The sequence below is a fragment of the Zootoca vivipara genome, chromosome 12 (genome assembly GCF_965207765.1).
Source record: "Zootoca vivipara chromosome 12, rZooViv2.hap1.1, whole genome shotgun sequence".
Classification (NCBI taxonomy): domain Eukaryota; kingdom Metazoa; phylum Chordata; class Lepidosauria; order Squamata; family Lacertidae; genus Zootoca; species Zootoca vivipara.
The window spans coordinates 35,208,682-35,232,213 of NC_142595.1; the positions used below are offsets into that span (position 1 = coordinate 35,208,682).

General features: G+C 48.4%; 1 protein-coding gene across 1 annotated transcript in view; it reads right to left on the bottom strand.

Annotated features, from left to right (window-relative positions):
• Positions 1-969: 969 nt before the first annotated feature.
• PTPRH (protein tyrosine phosphatase receptor type H) overlaps positions 970-23,532 on the bottom strand; it is a 34,078-nt gene continuing 11,515 nt past the window's right edge. Inside the window, exons 6-19 of the mRNA XM_035134591.3 lie at positions 22,652-22,903; positions 21,300-21,578; positions 18,691-18,966; positions 17,418-17,681; positions 16,030-16,111; positions 14,339-14,386; positions 14,068-14,158; positions 12,820-12,910; positions 12,096-12,172; positions 9,146-9,280; positions 7,966-8,088; positions 5,405-5,565; positions 4,449-4,584; positions 970-3,456 (exon numbers count right to left, since the gene is read on the bottom strand). Coding sequence (XP_034990482.1) covers positions 3,319-3,456; positions 4,449-4,584; positions 5,405-5,565; positions 7,966-8,088; positions 9,146-9,280; positions 12,096-12,172; positions 12,820-12,910; positions 14,068-14,158; positions 14,339-14,386; positions 16,030-16,111; positions 17,418-17,681; positions 18,691-18,966; positions 21,300-21,578; positions 22,652-22,903 — 2,153 coding nt within the window. The 3' untranslated portion in view covers positions 970-3,318. The remainder of the gene's footprint in view (positions 3,457-4,448; positions 4,585-5,404; positions 5,566-7,965; positions 8,089-9,145; positions 9,281-12,095; positions 12,173-12,819; positions 12,911-14,067; positions 14,159-14,338; positions 14,387-16,029; positions 16,112-17,417; positions 17,682-18,690; positions 18,967-21,299; positions 21,579-22,651; positions 22,904-23,532) is intronic.

Below are 23,532 nucleotides of genomic sequence, written 5' to 3' on the forward strand. Positions count from 1 at the left end.
AGGGGGGTGGATGTGAGGGACAGGGGATATCGCGAAGTCCCTCCCCTCCTGAGTTCAAGCCCATCCCCGAGCACAGGGGAAAGCAGAGAGAGTTCCGATTCCAATGGGGAAGCAGGAAGTCGTGTCCGAGGCTCAGGCAAGGTAGAGGAGCCAGGGTCCCAGGTGGGACAGGAAGGGGCGAACAAGGGGGGGAGACCCATCCCCCCAACTCCGGAATTACGCAGAAAGAGGAGGGGAAAGAGGATGGGTCTGCCAAAGCTTTTGTGTTGGAGAAAGACGCGCCAAAAGCCATTCGGAGGTTCTGAAACCGACTGACCACATCACTCCGTGTAAATAGCAATGACTTCAGCACTGTAAATACGCAGCACCAATAAAAGAATAAAATGCAGAGCTGCGTAGCGTCGTTACTCTGAAGTAGCCCACTCCGGCCACTGTGACAGCTACCTAGCTGACTGTTAAGGTGCCTGGGAACCCTGTGCAATGAATTTTGACAGGTGGACATGATTGCCCACCTATCCATCATGTAATGTCATGCAATGTCATCCCGGTTGCACCTGTCTGCCAAAGCTGGCCCATGGGGTGGGGCCTGAGAATGATCTGCCCCCCCAGGACCAAACAGGTTCTCCATCCGTTTTAGGATAAGAGCTGCCCTTTCTCTCTTGCATTCACAAAGGTAGTCTTTCTCTATGGGGAGGAGCCCAGCAGAACTGGGCCTCTAGCATGGTGGTACCCACCCTTTGAAAGTCCCTCCCATAATGCACCAGGCAGGCGTGCTGCCCCTATTTGCCTTTTTGGCACCCCTTGAAGGCCTTCCTTTCCCAACAAGCCTTTTACAGCCCTTCCCTTGTAATGTTGGAGAGATAGAGACCACAGATCATGTCCTTTTACTATTCCCCATTACCAAGATGCTCGTACAAGACCATCGCCCCATTTCTTAGAAGAATGCCCAGAAGTTCTAGTTTGGAGCTGTCCAGTTTACTTCTAGAAGATGGAAAACCAAAGATTACAGCATGAGTTGCAAAATTTTGCACGACAACCTACGAAATACACCAGTCATTCTTACCTACTGGGTCTACACAGACGTTCTATCTCTTTTTCAAGTTATTAAATGTTCAGTTTTGTTTACCTACCATTTTATTTCTCTCTATTTTATCCACATTAGTATTTTTTGTATTAAATAGAGTACTCTCGTTTTTAACTGTATAATAAATTATACTCTATCCATCCACCCACCCATCCTTTTTGTTTTTACATATGGAATTGTTTTTCATTGCGGATTGTTTTTGCTGTGAAATTGTTTTGAGATCTTTTATGGGAAGTGATTCATAAGTAGATTCAGATAAACCATCTAAAACCCCAAAATAAATCAGAATTATGCTCCCCCCCCCTGGTGGTATTGGCTTACTCATACGCAAATCAATGTAGATTTAATCAACTGATTAGCTGACCCAAATGCACACAGTGATCCAGCTGTGGCTGCAATCCTACACCTCCAGCGAAGTCTACAATCAGTGGGGTGTCCATTTGTAAAATTTCTTCGGTTTGGCGACAGCCCTAATTTGTATAAACAATGATTGGAGGGAAACTGACAGGGCTTCAAGACATGAGCTTGAGAAGACTAGGCATCTAGAATACCAGAAGCCATGAGGAGGTTTTATCTACTGAGGATTTTCATACTGAACTTGCACCAACCCCCTTTGTATGACCTGTCCTTGAAAACCATGTGGGTGAGCTGTTGCAATCCTCATCTTGGCTCTGGTTGTTGTGGGGATTTCTGTTGTGGGGCTTGTGTGAATCTGCACTCCTGCGGCAAATGAGAATCACCTCTCTGGGATGATACAAGAAATCTTTTGCACACAGGAAAAGAATTTCATCCTCTCCAATCCCTTCCGCTTTTGTTCATTACTTTTCCTCCAGGGAACTCAGGACTTTGTGCGTGGCATTCCACCCCCGCCCCTCCTCAATATATCTTCACAACAACCCTGGGAGCTTGGATAAAATAGTGCGGATGAGATGGCGCAGGCCCAGTGAGCTTCATGGCTGAGCCAAAGGCTCCTGAATCAAAGATTCTTTCTGTAAACACTACAGTGGATCTCATCACCATATCGTCAATATGCAACAAACATGCGGGCCACTTAATCTGCTTGTGGTTTAGTCAATTTTATCTTTCATTTATTTATTGTGTTTATCTTTCGCTTTTCCTCCAAGGAGCGCAAGTCCGACACACTAACCCCTACACCACACTGGCTCTCAAGTCCAATGCTGCGGACTTATAGACAAAGCTGATTTTGTTTCTTCTTGGGGTGAATAATAGAATTCGAAGGGCCCCTGAGGATCATCTAGTCCAACCCCATTGCAATGCAGGAATATGCAGCTGGCCCTTACAGGGATTGAACCTGCAACCTTGGCATTATCAGCGCCACGCTCTAAACAACTGAGCTAAGTGGGTTTGCCTTCCTATAGTTAGGACAAGTGGTTGCCAATCATCACCCAATGTCTGCTCTCTACACTTCTGGAGGCTTCCCTGCTTTTGATTAAGCTTATTATAAGTTTCTTCATGGTAGATCCTGCTAATTTCATTTGCTAGATGCCTCTTCTTTTCCTCTCCCCCACCCACTTTAACCCCTGGCCAACCCAGGGGTTACATTAAGCACATCTTTGAATCCTGTGTGTGCGATTCTCCTCCTGTACTTCTCCTTACCCTGGGAAGCCTGAGATAGGCTGTTAGAGTGGTGCAGTGGGGAAATGGGGGGCTTGTCCCAGTCCCCCATTACGTTCCCCCACCAAAAATCACCTCCCTCCCACACACATGAAGCTACCATTTGCCTCCAGAGCTGCTACAGAAGAGCTACTACAGTCGTATCCTCAGATATATGTGTGCTGATTGGTTATTTCATTTTCTTTGTAAAATTTCGTACCTGCCTTTCACCCATAAAGCCAAAGGACAGGTCGCTGCAAGACCATTTAGGCTCCTCTCAGCTTCTCAGTCCTAAGGTGGGTCCTCCACATTTCCATTTCGTATGTTCCCGACAGATACAATGTGTGCAATTTAACTTCCAACCCACAAAGAGAGAAGGGGGTGGGGAGAGAGAGAGAGACACACACACACACACACCTCATCGCTTCCTCAGCTGGCTGGCACAATCATGTCAAAACTGGGGCAGGGGAAGGGATCGCAAGTGAGTTTGCGTCTCCTCTAGGAAGCAGCCTCTCCCTCCCTAGGGAAGCACATCTCAAAGTCTGCTGTGGTTTCCACGCCCCTTGGGCACATGGGCCTCCTTGGCTCTTGCCGGGATGATGGCCAAAGAAGACAGACTGTCACACCCGGGACACCTCGTAGCCTTGCAGAGCCCAGGTGTTTTCATACACTGCCGTGTGCTCTGTCTTCTCACTGTCGCTCTGCGGAGGAGGCCGGAGGGCGTCCAGGAGACATTGGTGAAGGAAGATGAACTGGGACTGCAGAGAAAAGAGGTGTTAAGGGGGTGTGGGATTAGAGCACTGCCAGGAGGACAGAATTTCAACTTGCTTTGTCACATATATAGCTCAGGAAGATTCAGCTCTCTGTCAAAGGGCAGCTTTGAGTACTTATGTCAAAAGAAGCCCTGCTGGATGAGGCCCATGGCCCATCTTGTCCAGCACCCTGCCCTCACAGGGGTCAACCAGAGGCCCCAATCAATAGGTCGTGCTCCTCCTTTCAGATGTGATGGATGGCCCAGATGTTTGCCTGCCTCCTCTTAAGTTGTTTAACAGAGAACTGAAATGTCCAAAGAGAGCCAGAGGGAAGCTGTTTAGTGACTAAAGGTTAAGTCCACTCAAAGGCGACTATGGGGTTGCGGCACTCATCTCGCTTTCAGGTTGAGGGAGCTGGCGTTTGTCCACAGACAGCTTTCCGAGTCATGTGGCCAGCATGACTAAACCGCTTCTGGCGCAACGGGACACCGGGACGGAAACCAGAGTGCACGGAAGCGCCGTTTACCTTCCCGCCACAGCGGTACCTATTTATTTACTTGCACTGGCGTGCTTTTGAACTGCTAGGTTGGCAGGAGCTGGGACAGAGCGACGGGAGCGCACCCTGTCACAGGGATTCGAACTGCCGACCTTCTGAATAGCAAGCCCAAGAGCAGGCATCCCCAAACTACGGCCCTCCAGACGTTTTGGCCTACAACTCCCATGATCTCTAGCTAACAGGACCATTGGTCAGGGATGATGGGAATTGTAGTCCAAAACATCTGGAGGGCCGAAGTTTGGGGATGCCTGTCCAAGAGGTTCAGTGGTTTAGACCACAGTGCCACCCACATCCATTTTAGGAACTAGTGAATAGCGAAGCAAGTACAGTACTTGGGTCCTGTCTCTGACAAGGTCCCCAGGATAATGTTAACATTTCCTGAGGAGAACTGTGTCCACAGGACAGATCTGCTTCACGTAACGACATACTCTGAGCCTCTCACCTCAGTCTGAATCATGAGTGGACGGTTCATCCTCAGCTTCCGAACGAAGGAGAAGACTCCGAGCTCACCCGTGACCTGGGCTTGGCGCAGTAGGGAGTCCAGGGAGATGAACGTCCCTGTCCGGCCTACGCCTGCGCTGAAGAGGGAAGTAGAGGACAGCGTCAACCAAGACATCCCACCTGTCAGGAGTATGGGCAGGAGTCAGGCTCTGGGGCCTGTAGTGCTTTGCAGGACTGGGGCCTGCCTCAGCTTGTGCTGGGGAAGCAAGGAGTGGCCACTCAGGTGAGGCCACTTGGTAACTCACTGCACCTGGTGGCAAGAGCTGGGAGGGATAAAAGCTCAGCATTTCCCTTCAGCTCTTGGCCACAGCAACGCTATCCCTGCCTTGTTGCATCTGGCCTCCTGTTCCTTGATCCTTCGCCTCGCTCCTCGACCCTTGGACCTTTGCCTTGCCGACGCCTTGCTCCTCGACTCCCAGACCTTCGCCTCCGCCTTGCTCCTTGACCCTGCGACTGCCTACTGCTGGACCCTCAGCCCTGCACCTGTTCCTGCTTCTACACCACCATCTTGCCTCTGGTCCTGGCGTCCTCAGCCAGGGCTTCAACCACCCGCCGACCAGACCGTGACACCACCCAGAAGACCAAACACCACATTCACACGACACATTTTCAGTGCCACGATGCCACTTCAAAGAGTCATGGCTGCCCCCAAAGAATTATGAGAGCTGTAGTTCATTAAGGGTGCTGGGAGTTGTTAAGAGACTCCCTATTCCCCTCCCAGAGCCACAATTCCCAGAATTCTCTGGGAAGAAGCATTATGGATAGTTAAGCCACTCTGGGTTGAAGTGGGTCTCCATTTGTGGTCTCTACGCTGCCTCAGTCCACAGAATCTGTGGGATACACTTCCCCCTGGCTCTTCCCTGCCCCGATCCTCTCTTCCTCTCCTCTTGGGTTTACCTGCAGTGTACCAGAGCTGGCCCAGCGTCTCTGTGCTCCTCTATGTGGGCCCTCACGAGGTCTCGGAAGTGAAGGATGGTGCTTGTGATCTTGGGCACCCCATGGTCCGGCCACGACGTGTAGTGGTAATGCCTGGCAAGGTGGACCTCGGATAGGTTCACCTGTTGGGACGTACACACAATTCAAGCGCTTTCTTCAGAGCCACCCCTGGGTTTCACCTCCGTCTCTTTTCAACTGGCCCCTCAACACCCTGAAGGCTATGGAAGCTCTCAGGTCCTTGTCAAACCACTGGGGGAGGGGGAAGAGTTTTTGTTTGTTTTTATTTCCAAACTTCTATGGTTCTGCATACCTTAGGGAGTTTGCAATTTTATTTTGAAGTGGCTCCGTTCCGCTCCCAAACTCAACCACCTGAGCTTGGCGTCCGAGAGAACAAAGTGTGGGGCCTGCAACAAAATGTCGCAGCGTACCTTCCTCGCCCGCTGTCAGGGCTGGGCCAGGAGGTGGAGATCAGGTACTTTGGGATGAGCCAGTGGTTGAGACGGAAGAGTGAACTACAAGCGGAGGGTGAAATTTGGGATGCAGGATCTAGGATCAAGCTGGGATCAGGGCCAAAAACAACCCAATATACAGGAGGCACAACAGAATTCAGGAAGATCGTGTGGCTCAAGATCAGGAAGCCTCTCTCATATCCTGCCCAGAAACATCATATAACCCATCTAGGTGGGCAGAGTCAGCCTGGGGTTCCTGAGGGTACAGAACTTGCCACCTGCACCACACAAGGTAACAGTTGTCCACATATCCCAGTGGCTTCTGACACTTCCTAATAGCAGTGCTCTCACTCAGGGTTCCAGCAAGCCAGTCATGGGTTCCTTGCAAGGGGCTCAAATGCCCCTTCTTCTCCTAGTTGCCCTCATTTTCCTGATTGTTTCTGTATCTTTATCTTGTAAACCACCCTGAGATCTTTGGATGGGTGGACTTGCCCCAAAGTAAAAGACTTCTGGGAAAAGATTTATAATGAAATGAAAAAAGTGTTGAAAAACACCTTTATTAAAAAAAAACCAGAAGCCTGTTTACTTGGAATAGTTAGAGAAGAAATTCCCAAAAAAGATATTACCTTTTTTTTCTGTATGCCACAACAGCAGCAAGAATTTTGATAGCTAAGAATTGGAAGATGAAAGATGTACCAACAGCGGATGAATGGCAAATGAAGATGACTGAATTTATGGAACTGGCCGAGCTGACCGGGAGACTACGTGATCAGGGAGAAGAGTCGGTGGAAGAAGATTGGAAGAAGTGAGGGGGGAGACGAGGAAGTCACAAATGTTAACATATAAGAATTATAAATATGAATTTCATTTTTCTTTTCCATTTTTTGTATTCTGCATTTTTGTGTTTTATTTTCTTTTTTGTGTATTTTTGTATTTTGTATTTTTTTTTCATTCTTATAAAATAAATAAATATCATTTGAAAAAAGAGATCTTTGGATGAAGGGTGGTATAGTGTTGTTGTTGTTGTTGTTGTTGTTGTTGTTGTTGTTGTTGTTGTTTTTCAACTACATAAAAAAATTCCTTCCAGTAGCACCTTAGAGACCAACTAAGTTTGTCATTGGTATGAGCTTTCGTGTGCATGCACACTTCATCAGATACACTGAAACAGAAGTCACCAAATCCCCACATATAGTGAGAGGGTGGGGAGGGGTATTACTCAAAAGGGTGGTGGGAATGGGTGACTGATAGGTGTTTTTCAACTAGAAATTATTTGGGCTTTATAAGGCTGCCCATCCCCCAGTGTTTTAAAGGGTATTTTTGGCTTATGCATGCCTTGGGATTACTTCCACTGGCGGAGGAACAGGGTTGCGGGGGGAGCGCACCGCCCCCAGCGGCACGATCCCAGTGGGGAGCCATCGCGGCTGCCCCCCCCTGCACTGGGTGCCACGTTCCCGGGACACACGCCACGCCCCTGCGGGCAGCGTGTCATGCCCCCGGGACACGTGTCATCCCCCCCCCCCGGACGCAGCCAGCCACGCCCCCGCCTACTCTCTCCCCGCCCCCGCTGGAGCTTGAAGCTCCGCCACTGATTACTTCCCTCTTGTCTCTCGGTGACTCCCTTTTATTTTGTTGAGTTCGCAATTAGAAGGATTGATAATTTCATTATTATCATTTTTCAAAGGGATATCTTCAATTAAAATTATGACGACCAGTACCATTATTATAGCCACGATTATCATCACCATTATTGTTATTTATGATGATCATCATCATCATTATGATTAAACAATAACAATTTGATTCACTTCCCAATCTTCACCCTAAGGTCCCAGGATGTGTCCTGGCAATTAAAAACACAACACTAAGATCAGAAAACTAAGAAAACAAGAACAGATCTCAAAAATCTACCACTCAGGTGTCAAAAGGCTGGAGAAAAGAGACTGCGGAATTGGCAACAGCCTCAGTTGCAATGATAAAACAGTTGGATAAATATCTCTTCACAGGGCAGTTATTCTGGCAGAAACCATTTGGATGGAACGCCGGGGGAGGCGGTCCTGATCCCTGCTCTGTCACCTGCTTGATAGTGAAATCCCGGATGGTCCAGTCGGGGAGGATTGTCTCTGTGATGACGGACACCGTGATGTTGTCGTAGGTGCAGGGTGTGTAGTCCAGAGGCCAGTAGCGTTCACATTTCACCTGACCAGAAGAAGGTTGGGGAAGGGGCAAGGGGAGAGCCAAGAACATTAGTGGAAGGACTGGCCTTATTGGAAGAGCAGAGCAATTGTCAAACTTTGGTCAGGTTTTGGTTGGGCTGCTGCCGATCCAGGGTCCTGAAGACCAGGTCTACATCTACACCCTCCTCGCAGGAGCTGGGGAGTCGCAAGTTCTTTGGAACAAGCTCACTTCTGCTCCCTGCCTGATCCTATCTGCTGCCTTTTACAAAACGTTGAAAAATGTCCAGACAAATTCCCATCACTTCTAGAGAAGAAAAAAGAAAGATTTGCTTATTTGTGTAAGTTGCCTTCAATTTACCATCGAATTGGCTGCTTAGCATCATGGCCTCAACCTGAAGGGGTGGGATCATTCATGCAGCTAATTCATGAAGGAGAAAGAAAACAGGGGAAACGATGGCACTGAAGAGGATTAAGGAAGAAGAAGCGATCAATCTCAGAGGTATTGGGGAGGGGGGATTTCTATCCCACTGAAAAAACTAGTTTTGAACCCCACCCTACCCCAAAATGGTAGATAATATTTTGTACAGCTCTAGATGGCTTGCGCCTTCCGAATGGGCAAGTAAAGGTAAAGGTAAAAGGACCCCTGGACGGTTCAGTCCAGTCAAAGGCGACTATGGGGTTGCGGCGCTCATCTCGTTTTCAGGCCAAGGGAGCCGGTGTTTGTCCAAAGACAGCTTTCCAGATCATGTGGCCACCATGACTAAACCGCTTCTGGCACAACAGAACACCGTAATGGAAACCAGAGCGCACGGAAACGCTGTTTACCTTCCCACCGCAGCAGTACCTATTTCTCTACTTGCACTGGCATGCTTTCAAACTGCTAGGTTGGCAGGAGCTGGGACAGAGCAACGGGAGCTTTATGGGGATTCAAACTACCAACCTTCCGATCGGCAAGCCCAAGAGGCTCAGTGGTTTACACCACAGCACCACCCACATCCCCCAATGGGCATCCCCCAAGAGGCAGAACATTGTTCAAGCCAGCGGTTTCCTGACTCCCAGCCAAACGGCACAATTCTCACCCGTCCGTTCTCGGCGCAGTTAGTGAGCATGACCATGGTCACGATCTGCTGCTCCCATATCATGCGCCAGAAGTCGTACAGAGTCCCAGGCAGTGGGCCTTGGGCTGCTATGAACTCCTTTTCCCTCTCAAAGCCCTGGAGTGAGTAAAGAGGAAGGAGAGAGAGAGCGCTTTGCCTTAGTACAGAATCAAGGGGAAATCTAATGTACAGTGGTCCCTCGACTGACTTACGAATTTAATCCGTTCCGAATGCACATTCGTAGGTCGAAAAATTTGTAAGTTGGGGAAAAGTGGTTTCCCATAGGAATGCAATGGAAATGGAAAAATTCTTAAGTCGAGTAAACCGCATCTAAAATTTGTAAGTTGAGAAAACCCCATCTAAACCGCAATGGTTTTCCTTTCGGATGTCAAAAAAAACCATAAACGTGCGGCCATTTTTTCCCCATTCGTAACTCGAAATTTCGTAAGTCGAGTACTTCGTAAGTCGAGGGACCACTGTAGACACAACGAAGAATGGCAAAACTTGTTTAGACTGAGAACCACTTTATGTGGTGGAAAGCTGAAGGAGGCCACATTTCAACAGTGGCTGAGGTTCACACACACACATTCACATGTTACAGGTAGGTAGCCGTGTTGGTCTGACGTAGTCGAAACAAAAAATTAAAAAAATTCCTTCCAGTAGCACCTTAGAGACCAACTAAATTTGTCATAGGTATGAGCTTTCGTGTGCATGCACACTTCTTCAGACATTCACATGCCATTACAGTGGAACCTCGGTTTATGAACACCTCGGTTTACGAATTTTCGGTTTACGAACGCCGCGGACCCATCTAGAATGGATTAATTCACTTTCCATTACTTTCAATGGGGAAGTTCGCTTCAGTTTATGAACAGACTTCCAGAACAAATTACACCCATGCTTTGGGTTAAGTACGCTTCAGGTTGAGTACTCCGCGGACCCATCTGGAATGGATTAATTCACTTTCCATTACTTTCAATGGGAAAGTTCACTTCAGTTTATGAACTCTTCAGTTTAAGTACTCTGCGGACCGTCTGGAACAGATCAATCCACTTTCCATTACTTTCCATGGGAAAGTTCGCTTCAGTTTATGAATGCTTCAGTTTATGAACAGACTTCCGGAACCAATTGTGTTCATAAACCGAGGTACCACTGTAATAGTCACCAGTTATCATATAAGCGGGGATACAACCCCTCCCAAATCCTGCGCTGTCTGCCCCCTGTGGGAATGTTAAGGATGTGGATTAGGATATATTATTAGATAGATCCTATCCAAGCTTGTGTTATCAAGCTTCCAATATCAGCAGAGTGACATTCCCCTTTTTTTTGTGCACAGCAAAACGTGTGCGTTCAGGTTTGTAAAAACCTATACAACATTATACTTCCTGGCAAATCCCCTTTTTCCCTCTTAAAAGAAATACACGACACAATAGTATTAAAATAAGATAGAAAATAAAAAAAATTCCTTCAGTAGCACCTTAAAGACAAACTAAGTTTTAATTTTGGTATGAGCTTTCGTGTGCATGCACACTTCATCAGATGCATGCACACGAAAGCTCATACCAAAATTAAAACTTAGTTGGTCTTTAAGGTGCTACTGAAGGAATTTTTTTATTTTGTTTCGACTCAGACCAACACGGCTACCTACCTGTAACTAAAATAGGATAGAGTTTACTTACAGGTTCATCCTGAGTTAACAGCATAATCTCAGAAAGGCAGGCTTACGTAGAAAAGTTAAAAATATGTACATGTGGAGACTACTTAGTAGAGTAAGGCTCCATCTGGTCTCTCTCTTGGCAGCAGGCCGAGAGGGAGAACCATCCTAACTGGAGATTCTCTGGAGATGTGTTCCCATTGAAGAAGAGATGGCTAAGAGAAGGAATGGCTGCTGGCTAGGGGCTTTTATCTGCCAGCTAATCCATCTCATCTGCATGTCTGGAGGAACAGGAAACTGAACTTAGTCAGGTGTTCCTCCAGGTGAGTTCCTCCTAGTGGACACTCTAGGAACTGTTGTGACTTGTCTGCCCCAGTATTCCATCCCACACACCCCACTTCTAATAGAAGTGTTGCCCAGATTTTTGTCATTTGTATGCCTTGCTTTTCCGTATATTTATTCAAGGTGGCTGCTAACCAAAAATAAAGCAGTATCTAAACATATAATAACAATTCAAGAATGTCGTCACACTGCACTTTGCTTTGCCACAGACAAGATAAACTGGGTTCCCAGAGCTGTTGGGCCTCACAGCAATGTCAGAGGGTGAAGAGGAGAGAACCAGAACCAGAGACAGGCAGGTAAACAGCCCTGACAAGTGAGTGGGCAGCTCAGGCAAGACGCAGAGGTTTGGTGAGCTTTAGGAGAGGAGGGGCTGCTGTTTTGGGTGCGAGGTGGGTGCTGGGTGGCTTTGGCAAAGGGTGGTTGGGGTTGGGTGGGGATAGATGGGACTGGCGGGCAAAGAAAGCAAGTGGGCAGCCCCTAGTATAATAGCAATAACGTGTCGTTAAAAAACGAAACCAGCTCTTAAAATGACAGAGAAAGCAGTAAGAGTCAAAACAAGGATGGCAACCTACAAAAGCTAGCTGAAATAAAAAAAAGTTTCCATTGCTTGTCTAAAAGCAAGCTACAAAAAGTGAGAATAAGTGTACTCAAAGTCACTCTGTAGTGAGATGTGCAAAGTCAAAGCAGACTCTCTCTAACCATGAGGTTGTTGCTCATTAATTGGAGGTTAATGAACCCTGGGAGAAAACTGGAGGCTAGTTGGCATTACCGGTATATATTGGGGGCTGAGAATATATGGTGCTAAAGTCGAATCCCAAATCTATGCCAAGCTTAACTTAAGTTATAAAGTTTTTGTCCAGGATGAATCACAAAGGGTCCCAAACCACATCTCACACAAAAATGCAGCCGGGGAGAGGAGGGGAGATGACGACTCACAGGCATGTAGCTTGCATTGATGTAATCTGAGTTGGGGTCTCCAGATTTGATGGTGAGCTGAACTCGCGAGTGGTCATCTGCAGAGAAGGAACCAAAGGGGTTAAAAGTAAAAGCAGGGAGGGTGAACTGAAAAATGGATAAAACTGAAAGTAAAGCAGCACCAAATATGAATTTACATAACTGAAAAGTAGCAGGAATAAAGTTGAGCAGCAGAGGCAATGTGGTGTGGTGGCCAGAGTGTCAGACTAGGGTTCAAATCCCCACTCAGTCAAAAAGCTCCCTTTCTCTGGGCCTAGCCTACCTCACAGGGTTGTTGTGAAGAAAAAAAGGGGGAGAAACTATGTATGCCAAATAATTTTTATATCAAATGTGGGTCCGAAAGTGGCAGATGCAGGAAGAAATCCAGCCCTCAAGGGTCAATGCACATTCCTCCCATTGCCAGAAAAAATTATCTGAAGTAGTGGGGAATGAGGCTAGAAGTTTTCCGAAGAAGTTCATCGATCTGAGCCAAAGCCTGCCTTACCCGAGAATTCTGGGTCAAGGGTCAGGTGACTCTCAAGCACCAATGACAGACCCCTCCCGCCTCCTCCTGCTTGAATCTCTGGTCTTTTGAGGTTATATCTGAAACCACCACTCCGTAGTGAGATGTTCAAAATTAAAGCAGACTCCTTTTGCCAAGCGCAACCGACAAAGGAAAAAACAGGGCAGGGGAAATGAAACTGACACGGCAGAACGTTGCTGTAGCGATTCTTGGCTTGATTTTCAGGCCTCTCTGCCACGCTCTGGGGCTGTCCTGTCCCCACGTCCTGCAGCTGCTGTTATATGGGCAAAGAAAAGAGAAATGGTGAAACAAGCGGCACAGAGAGCTACAAAACAAGGCGACTCCTTCAACAAAGCACAAACCCAAAGGTTCTTCTTTGTTTCTTAAAATGTTAAGCAGTATATAAAAATTCTGACAAAAAAGAAGAAAAGAATGCAGCCTAAGTATTTAAAATAGTGGATGTTTAAAGTACTGTATTTAAATAGTGGATATGTAAAGTATTTAAAAGAGTAGCTGAATAGGATCCAGAATCTCTTATATCTGGTAACAGCTTTCATTTAATTAGTAAAAGAAACAAGAGGGAAAGGACACACAAGAGTAAAGTTTGTTATGAAAACTGGGGTTTATATTCAGTTTTTAAAGATCTTCTTGAAGCAAATCAACAAATAGCTTCAATAAAAATAACAGAAATACAAAAAAAAGAGCAATGTCTGGAAGACGCTTAATGCTACGTTGGTAAAGGTAAAGGTAAAGGTAAAGGGACCCCTGACCATTAGGTCCAGTCGTGACCGACTCTGGGGTTGCGGCGCTCATCTCAAGTTATTGGCTGAGGGAGCCGGCGTACAGCTTCCAGGTCATGTGGCCAGAATGACAAAGCCGCTTCTGGCAAACCAGAGCAGCACACGGAAACGCCGTTTACCTTCCCGCTGTAGCAGTACCTATTTATCTACTTGCACTTTGAGGTGCTTTTGAACTGCTAGGTTGGCAGGAGCTGGGACCGAGCAACGGGAGCTCACCCTGTCGCGGGGATTCGAACCGCCGACCTTCTGATCAGCAAGCCCTTGGCTCTGTGGTTTAACCCACAGCGCCACCCGCGTCCCTAACCCACATTGTTAGGGTACTTTAAAAATGGGCTTTATTAATTTCTGGAATACCCTTTTCAATCTAAAACAAGGATGGCAGAGTATTTTCGCTGTGATTAAATTTTAAATAAAGATATCATAGGAATGTAAATGGCTTGTACTCAATCAGACCCCTGGTCCACCTAGCTCAGTAATGTCTGCACTGGCTGGCAGGAGCTCTTCAGGGCTTGGGACAAGGGCCTTTCTTTCCCAGCCCTGCCTGGCGACGCCAGGGATCGAACCCAGGACCTTGAGCGGGCAAAGTGGGCGCTCTGCCTACCGAGCTACAAGCGCCACGGCAACCTTGTACCTGGTATTCCTCGGCAAAACCAAAGCCGCTGTTGGAGAAGCGCTCATGGCAGTAAACTGGGAAAGCCAACACAGGCACGGAGTCCAGGGCTCTGCAGGGGAAGAAAAGGTGGGACAGGTCTCTCTTGAAACCTCAAAGTTTAAGCAGGCAATACGTAATTAACTGACCAATTGTGGTGCAGATAACTTGGTTCTGCCCCCCGCAACATAAAGCCTGCCCCCCCAAATAAATCCTGGCTACGTCCATGCACCCCATACCCCTTCATCCTCACCTAGGCAATCCCATATCTGCTCTCTGTTTCTCGAAGACATTCTTCGCCCTGCAAAGGAGACAGAAAACTAAGCAACGTCTGTAAGTGGCAGGGTTGCCACCCGTCCTCTTTTCCCAGGACACGTCCTCTTTTTCAGGGGTAAAATTCCCGTCCGGGTGGATTTTTATGGAATTTGCCAAAATGTCTCTGGCTATACTTTCTGGATGAGACATAAACATAACTGGTGGTTGAAGACTTGCTTTCCTCTTCCCTTCTCCTGCCCCCCTCACAGTGCCGGATTTACGTACGGTGGTACCTCTGCTTACGAATAACTCTACTTACGAATGTTTCTACTTACGAACGGAGCTCCGTCTGCCATCTTGGATGCGGTTTAGATAGGATTTTTTCTACTTACGAATTTTTAGATAGGGTTGCTTCGACTTACGAATTTTTTCTCCCAATGCATTCCTATGGGATTCGACGTACAATTTTTTTCGACTTACGAATGTGCATTCGGAACGCATTAAATTCATAAGTAGAGGTACCACTGTCTAAGCTAAACAAGCTATAGCTTAGGGCCCCACTCTCTTGGGGCCCCCCAAAAAATGTAAAGGAAAAAAAACTGGATGTACATTTCCAAAATATAAGATAAAAAACAAATAGAATAAAACCTACATACAGCGACAGTGTTTTGTGTTGTGTAGGCTCCTATTTGTTATGTGCAAATGGCTTTAGATACCTATTAGGTCCATAAATTACCATATAGCATATATTCAACACTAAAAACAGCGACAATTTGTTGTTGACAAAGGACAGTTGGACATATAAAGGGCCACGTTACCTTCAGTAGCTTAGGGTCTCATCAAACCTACTGCTCCCTCAGCAATATATCACAGCTTCTATCGCCTACATAGAGTAGGGGTATTTAAAATGAGAGTCGTCATAGCGTCCTCGTTTTTGTTCTTCAAAACATGGCGACCCTAGTGGCCTCCCCCCCCCCCAAATAATAATAATCTCTAATCAGAACGCCTGACAGGGCACTATACTATAGAACTGAAACCTGCAGTACCCGAACCTCCCACTGGGGGAGCCACGGCGCTAGACCAAAGGCCCTTTGTGCCAATCCATAAGCAGGGCTGTGTGATTTGGAAATTACTGCATCGCCCAAGGGCCTGTGAGAAATCCTCTCTCATGACACTAGAACTTGTGACCATCCAAGGAAGCTGAATGTTGGAAGATTGGGGACATATAGTCAAACTATGGAACTCCCTGCCACAGGAGGCAGTGATGACCACCAACCTGGTTAACTTTAAAAGAGGATTGGACTAACTCTTGGGGGACGTGGCTAACATCCACGGTTTGCCTCCACGGTTGGAGACTTCTGAATACCAGGAGGGCAGAGGGCTCTTGTGCTTGGGTCCTGCTTATTGCTTTCCCATAGGCATTCGGTTGGCCACTGTGGGAACAGGATGCTGGATTCCTGCGGTCTTACGATTCTCTGTAGCTGGAGAGAAGACTTCAGTGTACTGCCTGACTCTTTGCCCCCCCACCCCTGCAGAGGAAATGCGTCTGGGGGGAAATACAAGCCGATAAACGCAGCTTGTTTTCTTTTCCTTTGTGCCTCCAGATTCAGGTTACAGCGCCCCTGATGTTCCCCCCGCTGAGGTCAATAACGCTGTGCACCGGAAGCCTGCGATATTGAGCTTGCTCACCTTTTCCTCCAGAAATAGAACAGCAGCAGGCTGAGGAGGGCTGAGAAAAGCAGCACAGGGAGCAGAGTTTCCAGGATGACCCCTAAAGACAAAGAAAGAATATGCTGCTGCTAAGTCTGTGTGCATGTCCAAGTCGGGGATGGGAAACTCGTGGTCCTTGCTGCGCTCATAGAATCAGAGAAGTGTAGAGTTGGAAGTGATCAGTGCAGGAATCTGTTACCCTCATGGTCCCCTTCCCATTCTAAAATTCTATGATTCTAAGCAGAGTATAAATGAAGGAAGGTGCACAGGAAAGGAAGGGAGCACAGCTTAGTGGTCTGCTGAGTGTCTGCTTGACATGCAGAACTTCCCAGGTTCAATCCCTGGTACCTCCAATCTATAGATATATAAATGTAAACTGGCCATGTGGGTATGTCTCCACTTTTCTCTGAAACCGCTTGACCGATTGCGTTCAAATTTTGACACAACGTCCCAAGCGAATATGCAAGTGACCATATACAGTACAGTTTGCGTAGATAGATGTCACACCTATGACAGGTAAAGCAGGTAAAACCTTCTGTTCCCGAACACAAAACTCAAGACAGCCGGGGATGCTGCGAGCACAGGAGATGTTGCAAAACAGCACCCTCTAGTGATGGCTACACTGGTACTGCAGCTAGGAAAGCTTCCCTCTCCACAGCATCTCGGTTCAGCTTTGCAGACTGGGCTGAGGAGGTCATGGGTCAGGACAGGGTGGGGCCAATCACGGGGATGAGCCGGGGTGGGGGAGGAGGGGGCAGAATAGGTCATGGGTCGGAACAGGGTGGGGCAGCAGTCACATGGATGAGCCACAGCAATGCGTGGCCGGGCCAGCTAGTATTATTTAAAAAGAATCGAGTCGCAGGCAATGGGACAGAGCTCTGGCTGAGACCTGGAAAAGGCTCTGCTGGTAGGACTGATGTTGTTGGCCCATCGAGTCCAGTGCCCCATTCTCACAGGGGCCAGCCAGATGGCTGTGGGAAACCTGCAAGCAGAATCCGAGCACAAGAACAGCCTCCCCTCCTGTGGCTTCCAGCAACTGGGATTCAGGGGCATTGCTGCCACAGAGACAGAGCACCATCGCTTCTGTGGCTGGTAGTGACTGCTGAGGCTGATGGGAACTGGAGTCAACAGCATCCGGAACCCTGACAATGCCAGACTAGAGAAGCAGCTGGTCCCTGGCGTAAGACAGCGTTGAACCCTCCCAAGTCTTTTCATGCATTTTGCACAGAACAGCCCTCACCCCTCACCCCAGGGTGCTCTGTGCCTGTTCGCCAAGGGTGCCGTCATTAAGAAAGAGAAGCGTTTTTAAAACAGCACACTTCACCCCCCAGCCCGGCCACTGAAAGGCTTGCTCAGGTGTGTCTCACCTGTGTTACTGGTGGTGCACATCTTCTGGGCGGACGCTGCCTCCTGCTCATACCAGAACGTCTGCACTTGAACCAAGTAGCTCCAGGCGGGTTGCAGGTTGTCAATCTCCGTCTCCTCTTCGCAGATCGTCCATTCCCGGACAAGCTGGTCAGACAGACAGACCTGCAACTTACTGACCTTGCTGGCTGGGCACGTCCAGGACAATAGCAGACGGTCGCCCCACATTGAGGAATCACACTTCAAATTATTCACGTGGTCCGGCTCTGTGCAGGTGGGAAGCAGAAAATACTGTGGGTGTTATATATGTATTGCATGCCCACAAACATGTGAATCCCATCCTTTTTTCAATAGGACCTCTCAGTGAAATGGATGAAGGCCACACCTGCCAAAGACAGGGCAGGTCACTCATGAGGCAAAATGAGGCAACCACCTTGGCAGGGGCAGACTTTGATAATATGGTGCCCTGGGCAAGGACAAAAGCTGGTGAGCTGCCTCCCTTGAATATTTCTTATTTTCACAGTAATTCTTTTTGGTACAGTTGCTTTTTTATGGATCTTCTCAGTAAGGTAAAGGTAAAGGGACCCCTGTCCATTAGGTCCAGTCGTGACCGACTCTGGGGTTGCGGCGCTCATCTCGCGTTATTGGCCAAGGGCGTACAGCTTCCAGGTCATGTGGCCAGCATGACAAAGCCGCTTCTGGCGAACCAGAGCAGCACACGGAAACGCCGTTTACCTTCCCGCCGGAGTGGTACCTATTTATCTACTTGCACTTTGACGTGCTTTCGAACTGCTAGGTTGGCAGGAGCTGGGACCGAGCAACTGGAGCTCACCCCATTACAGGGATTTGAACCACCAACCTTCTGATCGGCAAGCCCTAGGCTCTGTGGTTTAACCCACAGCGCCACCCGCGTACCTATCTTCTCAGTAGGTACCCATTTAAATATAGGGTGATAATTGTTGTTGATGTTGTTATGTTGACCTTGGGCAGCAGGATCTACAGGGGCAGCAGATCCGGATGCCAAGGAATGCATCACCTGCTTACAACCAGTCTAGGGGATGGCAGTGCTTGTTAGCTTCCTCCACTTCAGGTGTCAGGGACTGGACACCCTTCTCCTGAACCTTCCTATGGGCAGGAGGACAGCATAGATTTAGAACAGTGGTTTGCAGAGGGGCACGGTCCAGAGGGGGAAAGCTGGGAAACACAGGGCGAGGCACAACTAGATGGGACCACCCCATTTTCTGCCTCCCCCCCCCCGAAGAAAATTGTAGGTACTTGTAGCCCCTTCTTGCACAACGCCGACACTGTATGCGGTCTTGTTTTCTCCTTCTGCTACGCTCAGCAAAGTGAAGGTGTAGTTGGAGCTCGGAGTGAGACCTCTCAAAGTCGTCTCCGTGGAATCGCCAAGACGCTTTACTTTGTCGTTGGACTCGTTCAAGTTCTTCCACCGGAGCTGAAAGTTGCTGAAAGCTGAGCTCGGCTTCTTCCAGGATAATTCAATTGCTGTCTGGCTGCTGTTGTGGACCCTGAAATCTCTAGGGGGCAAGGGGCCTGAAAGGAGGAGGCAAGGTTTGTCAGGAGAGCAATGTCACAAAGAAAGCAGAAAGAGGGGAGAACTGCCCCCCACCCACAGTTGGCCAATGCCACCCCCTGCTTCATCCAGCCTGATGAAGAGTTCTGTCGAACTCAAAAGCTTACACTGTTTTCTGACATTTGGGTTGGTCCTTATAAAGACATTGCCCAACAGCAGGTCCCCACCCCACCCCGTTACAGAGGTGTCTTTCGAAGACTAGACACACCTTCTCCTTTATTGTGTGCTCATAAAATGCCACTCTCCTCTCTGTGGACCCGGGACTTCTTTTCTCCAGCTGCTTCTACACTAAGTGTGATGCATTTTCAATTAGGGGGGTGAAGAAGAGAGATAAATCAAGTTTGGTTTGCATCTCCAAAAACAATGCACTAACCGAAACATAGTGCAGGTTTCCAACCAAAACCGCAACACAACTGCACATAAAGTTGCACAAACTAGAGAAAACTGTGCATAAAAATACATATATTGGGGAAAAGAAAATACCGAAAATTCTGTTAAGAAAATTTGCATTTAAATGTGTATATTCAGGGAAATGAGCATTAAAGTGCTGGTTATTATTTTTTGCATGTTTTGCAAATTGATGCAGAAATGTCATGGACCAAACTTAAGAGTGAAAAAACAAGATGCTGTGAGCAGATGAATCTGACTAACTCAGCCACCACTAATTCTCAGCACCACTCTGCATTGGGTCTGATGCTCAAAATGAACAGGATAAAGCGGGCTAAACCTGCTTCTTGACTGTACTGATTTAGATCACACCAAATTTGGAATTAAAAAGCTAAGCAGTGGAGGATTCCTGATGCATTTATTCCACCTTGGAAAGAAGCACAGAACAAGCTGATCAGGGTGGTATATGTACTCACTTCTCTCCCTATTTATGTTCACAACCATGGGCGTACCCAGGATCAAAACTAGGGGGGGGCACACCAGCCACACACCCCACCCCCAGCCACCCAATTGGCTGGCTGGTGATGACGTGGCCGGGATCCCCCCAGGAGGCGTGGTCAACGTCCACGCCCCCTCTGGGAGGCTGGAGCCGTTGCAAATTAGGTGCCGCAGAGCATTGTGGGGCAGCACTTTCTGTGCTGTGCTTGCTCTAACTTGAAGGAGTGTGGGCTGAAGTTAGCCCAGGTCCAGGTTTCCCTCGACGGAGGCTGCCTCCGCTGCCGTTTCGCTTTGGCCGAGCTGGCCGAGGCGGAGCACAGCTGGCAGCGTCCCTGCCTGCCATGCCGTGCTCTCCCTTTTTTGCTTCTGGGGGGCAGCTGCCCCCCCTGCCCCGTGCTGGGTACGCCCATGTTCACAACAACTAGTGCTTTTTTCTGGTGGTACACAGGGGTACACATACCGCAAACATTTTGTGAATCTTTGTACTTTTTCCATTTACTGTATTTATTTCCCCCTGATTTGAACTATAAAATGGTGGTTTTCTTGAGTCAAAATGAGAGCACCCCTAAACATTTTTTTAAAGAAAAAAGCACTGGCAACAACCTTGTAAGCCATGGGGGACTGAACTGTCACAGGGGCCCCTTTGCAACCAGCAACAAGGTCTAGGTCAGGCACCCCCAAACTTCGGCCCTCCAGATGTTTTGGACTACAATTCCCATCATGCCTGACCAATGGTCCTGTTAGCTAGGGATCATGGGAGTTGTAGGCCAAAATATCTGGAGGGCCGTAGTTTGGGGATGCCTGGTCTAGGTAACCACTGTTATCCTCTTCAATGGGGTTGTTCCATGACAGATTGCCACACCTTCACAACATCTGTGCTACCAACTCTCAATCTTTGGGATTGTTGAAATATATTCAACAAAAAAAATAAATCAAATTGAGTCATGCAACTCAAACTGGGTGTTCTAGACCCCAAAAAGTTTTAAGCACTGTGAACTAAAGTTGCTTCTGGGGCGCCTCTGGGATGAGGGGCCCTGAAGCTTAAGCTTCATTAGTTGCATAGTAGATCACAGAATTGTAGAGTTGGAAAGGTCCCTGAGGGTCATCTAGTCCAACCCCTTGCAATGCAGGAATATGCAACTGTCCCGCACAGGGATTGAACCTGCAACCTTGGGCTTATCAGCACCACGCTCTAACTAACTGAGCTCACCCACCCTTGCCTGAAAGGTAAAGCTAGGTGGAGTGACCATGACTAGCTCAACGTCTCCCAGTGACTTTCATGGCTGAGTGGAGATCTGAACCTGGTTCTCCCCACCCCTAGTCCAACCCTCCAACCACTACACCACGCTGCCCAAAGTCCAAGTTTCATTGCGCCCCCCCCCCCCTGGCCCATGACAGTTGCGCTCACATGTCAGAGCCCATTTGCTGGCTTCTTTGCTCTTAACCCCGACGACCTCCGAGGCCAGCTTCACTAAGTACAGGATCCCCGGCAGGAGAGGTGTGATGTTGTAGCTGAGGCGATCGACTCCAACCGAGATGTTCCCCGACAGGTTTGCGCCTTTTCCGCTGCGCCAGCTCACCCAGTACGAATAGTTTGCGGCATGGGGGTCTTTGGGTCGATGCCAGGAAACAGGGATGCTGTTGGTCTCGCAGTGCGACACACGTATATTCTTGGGAGCGTTTGGAGCTGGGGAAAAGAGCAGGCTCACTTAACACACCACGGCAGCCCAGTGTCCTTAATCCAAGCCGCACATCCCTCCAAACCACAGCCCACAATATTCACGCCTCGTGTCAAAATGGGGTCACCCTCAGGTAGCTGCTAGGGCTCTGGCGCCCCGGCTGGGGCCAATCCTGATCCCTGCCCCTTTGACTAGTGCTTTGACCACTTAATGACTGGGTCTGGGAGCTGCCGTCTCGAGTTCCCGCAACATCCTATTGCTGTGGTGGGAAATTTGAACGGCGGCCATTTTAATTTCCCGACGTGACTCTGACATAGCATTGCTGTGGGAAATTAGAGAGTTGGGGGCCCACAAATCCCTCTCAGGCCTGGAGCTGGTCCTGAAGACAGACCCTCCAAGTATCCCCATTTTCCAGGATTAACAGAACCTGTCCCAGTTTCTGATTTGGTCCTAGAATGTCCCGCATTTCCTTAGGACGTCCCTCTTTTCATTGGAGACGTGTTGGAGGGTTATGGAGTTATGCGACCCCCCCCCCCAAGCCAATGAGATAAGTAACTATTCAACCTTTAGAAGACACCTGAAGACACCCCTGTATAGGGAAGTTTTTTTATTTGAAAAAAGTTTAATTATGCTTTTATATAAGTTGGAAGCCACCCAGAGTGGTTGAGGCAACCCAGTCAGATGAGTGTGGTATCAACAACAACAACAACAATGGAATAGGTAAAGGTAAAGGGACCCCTGACCATTAGGTCCAGTCGTGACCGACTCTGGGGTTGAGGCACTCATCTTGCATTATTGTCTGAGGGAGCCAGCGTACAGCTTCCAGGTCATGACTAAGCCACTTCTGGCGAACCAGAGCAGCACATGGAAACGGAATAGGCCGTCCCTATTTTCTTTGGAGAAATGAGATGGTGTGCCCCTCCCTTCTCCACAAGGCACTGCATGCTAGCTGAGGTCTGTGGTGCTGATATGTCAAACAGGAGCTTGGGAGTGTTTTCTATGTGACTCAATCTACTAGGGACAGGGGAAAGTTCTCAGGGTCCTGGCTGCTGCTTCCCTTTCTCCCCTGGCCTCAGCCTACCTGTGGTGGCCTGTTTGGTGCTCCTGGCGCTGGAGACGTTGTTGGCAGAAATGGCAAAGACCTCAACACTGTACGTCTCGCCTGGTGTCAGGTTGCGCACCCAAAGCAAGTTTCCGGAGGCGTTGTGGCACCCTGGCAAGCAGACCTTGTATCTATAGCGGCTGGCATGAGGGTCCTCGGGTGGCGCCCATTCAACCTGCAATGCGTCCACTGTGCGATTCTGTATATTGATGTATGGGACAGGTGAAGGGCCTGTGACAGGAGAAGCAGAAGGTCCCTCTAGCTAGGCTCTTTGATACGGACAGACTTACAGGCAGCAGGCATAAGCGGGTCCTGGAAGAAAATGACACAGTGTGGAGAGCTCCTGTTCAGGGCTCCCACATGCCACACCCTTTCCATGATACTACACACACACACACACACACACACACACACACACACACACACACACAGCGCCTTCCAGTTGCCCAATTCCTTGCCTCCACACCTGTCAATCATCTGCCCTTGGCTACTGAAATGGCAGTAGTAGCATCATTCCACGGCTACCTAAGCAGAGCCTCTGCTATTTGTTGTGTTATGCAACGCTGGCTACGTACAACAGGGGCACTTTGTGGGACTTTGTTCCAAAGGAGGCTCACAGTTCTTTCCACTGCTGGAGTTCGGGTAGCAAGTAAAGCTTGGGATAAGAGCTCAACTACTTACAGTACTTTCAATTAACCAACTCTGCTGGTTTATTGCTGCTGTGCTGAAATACTGACTGCCGTTTAATTACATTTAAAAGCTTGCTTTTATATCGCTGCTAAGTTGCCCTGCGGATCCTGATGAACGGGAAGGCAGGGCATAGCTTAAATAAAACGAAATACGCTGCATATCTAACCACA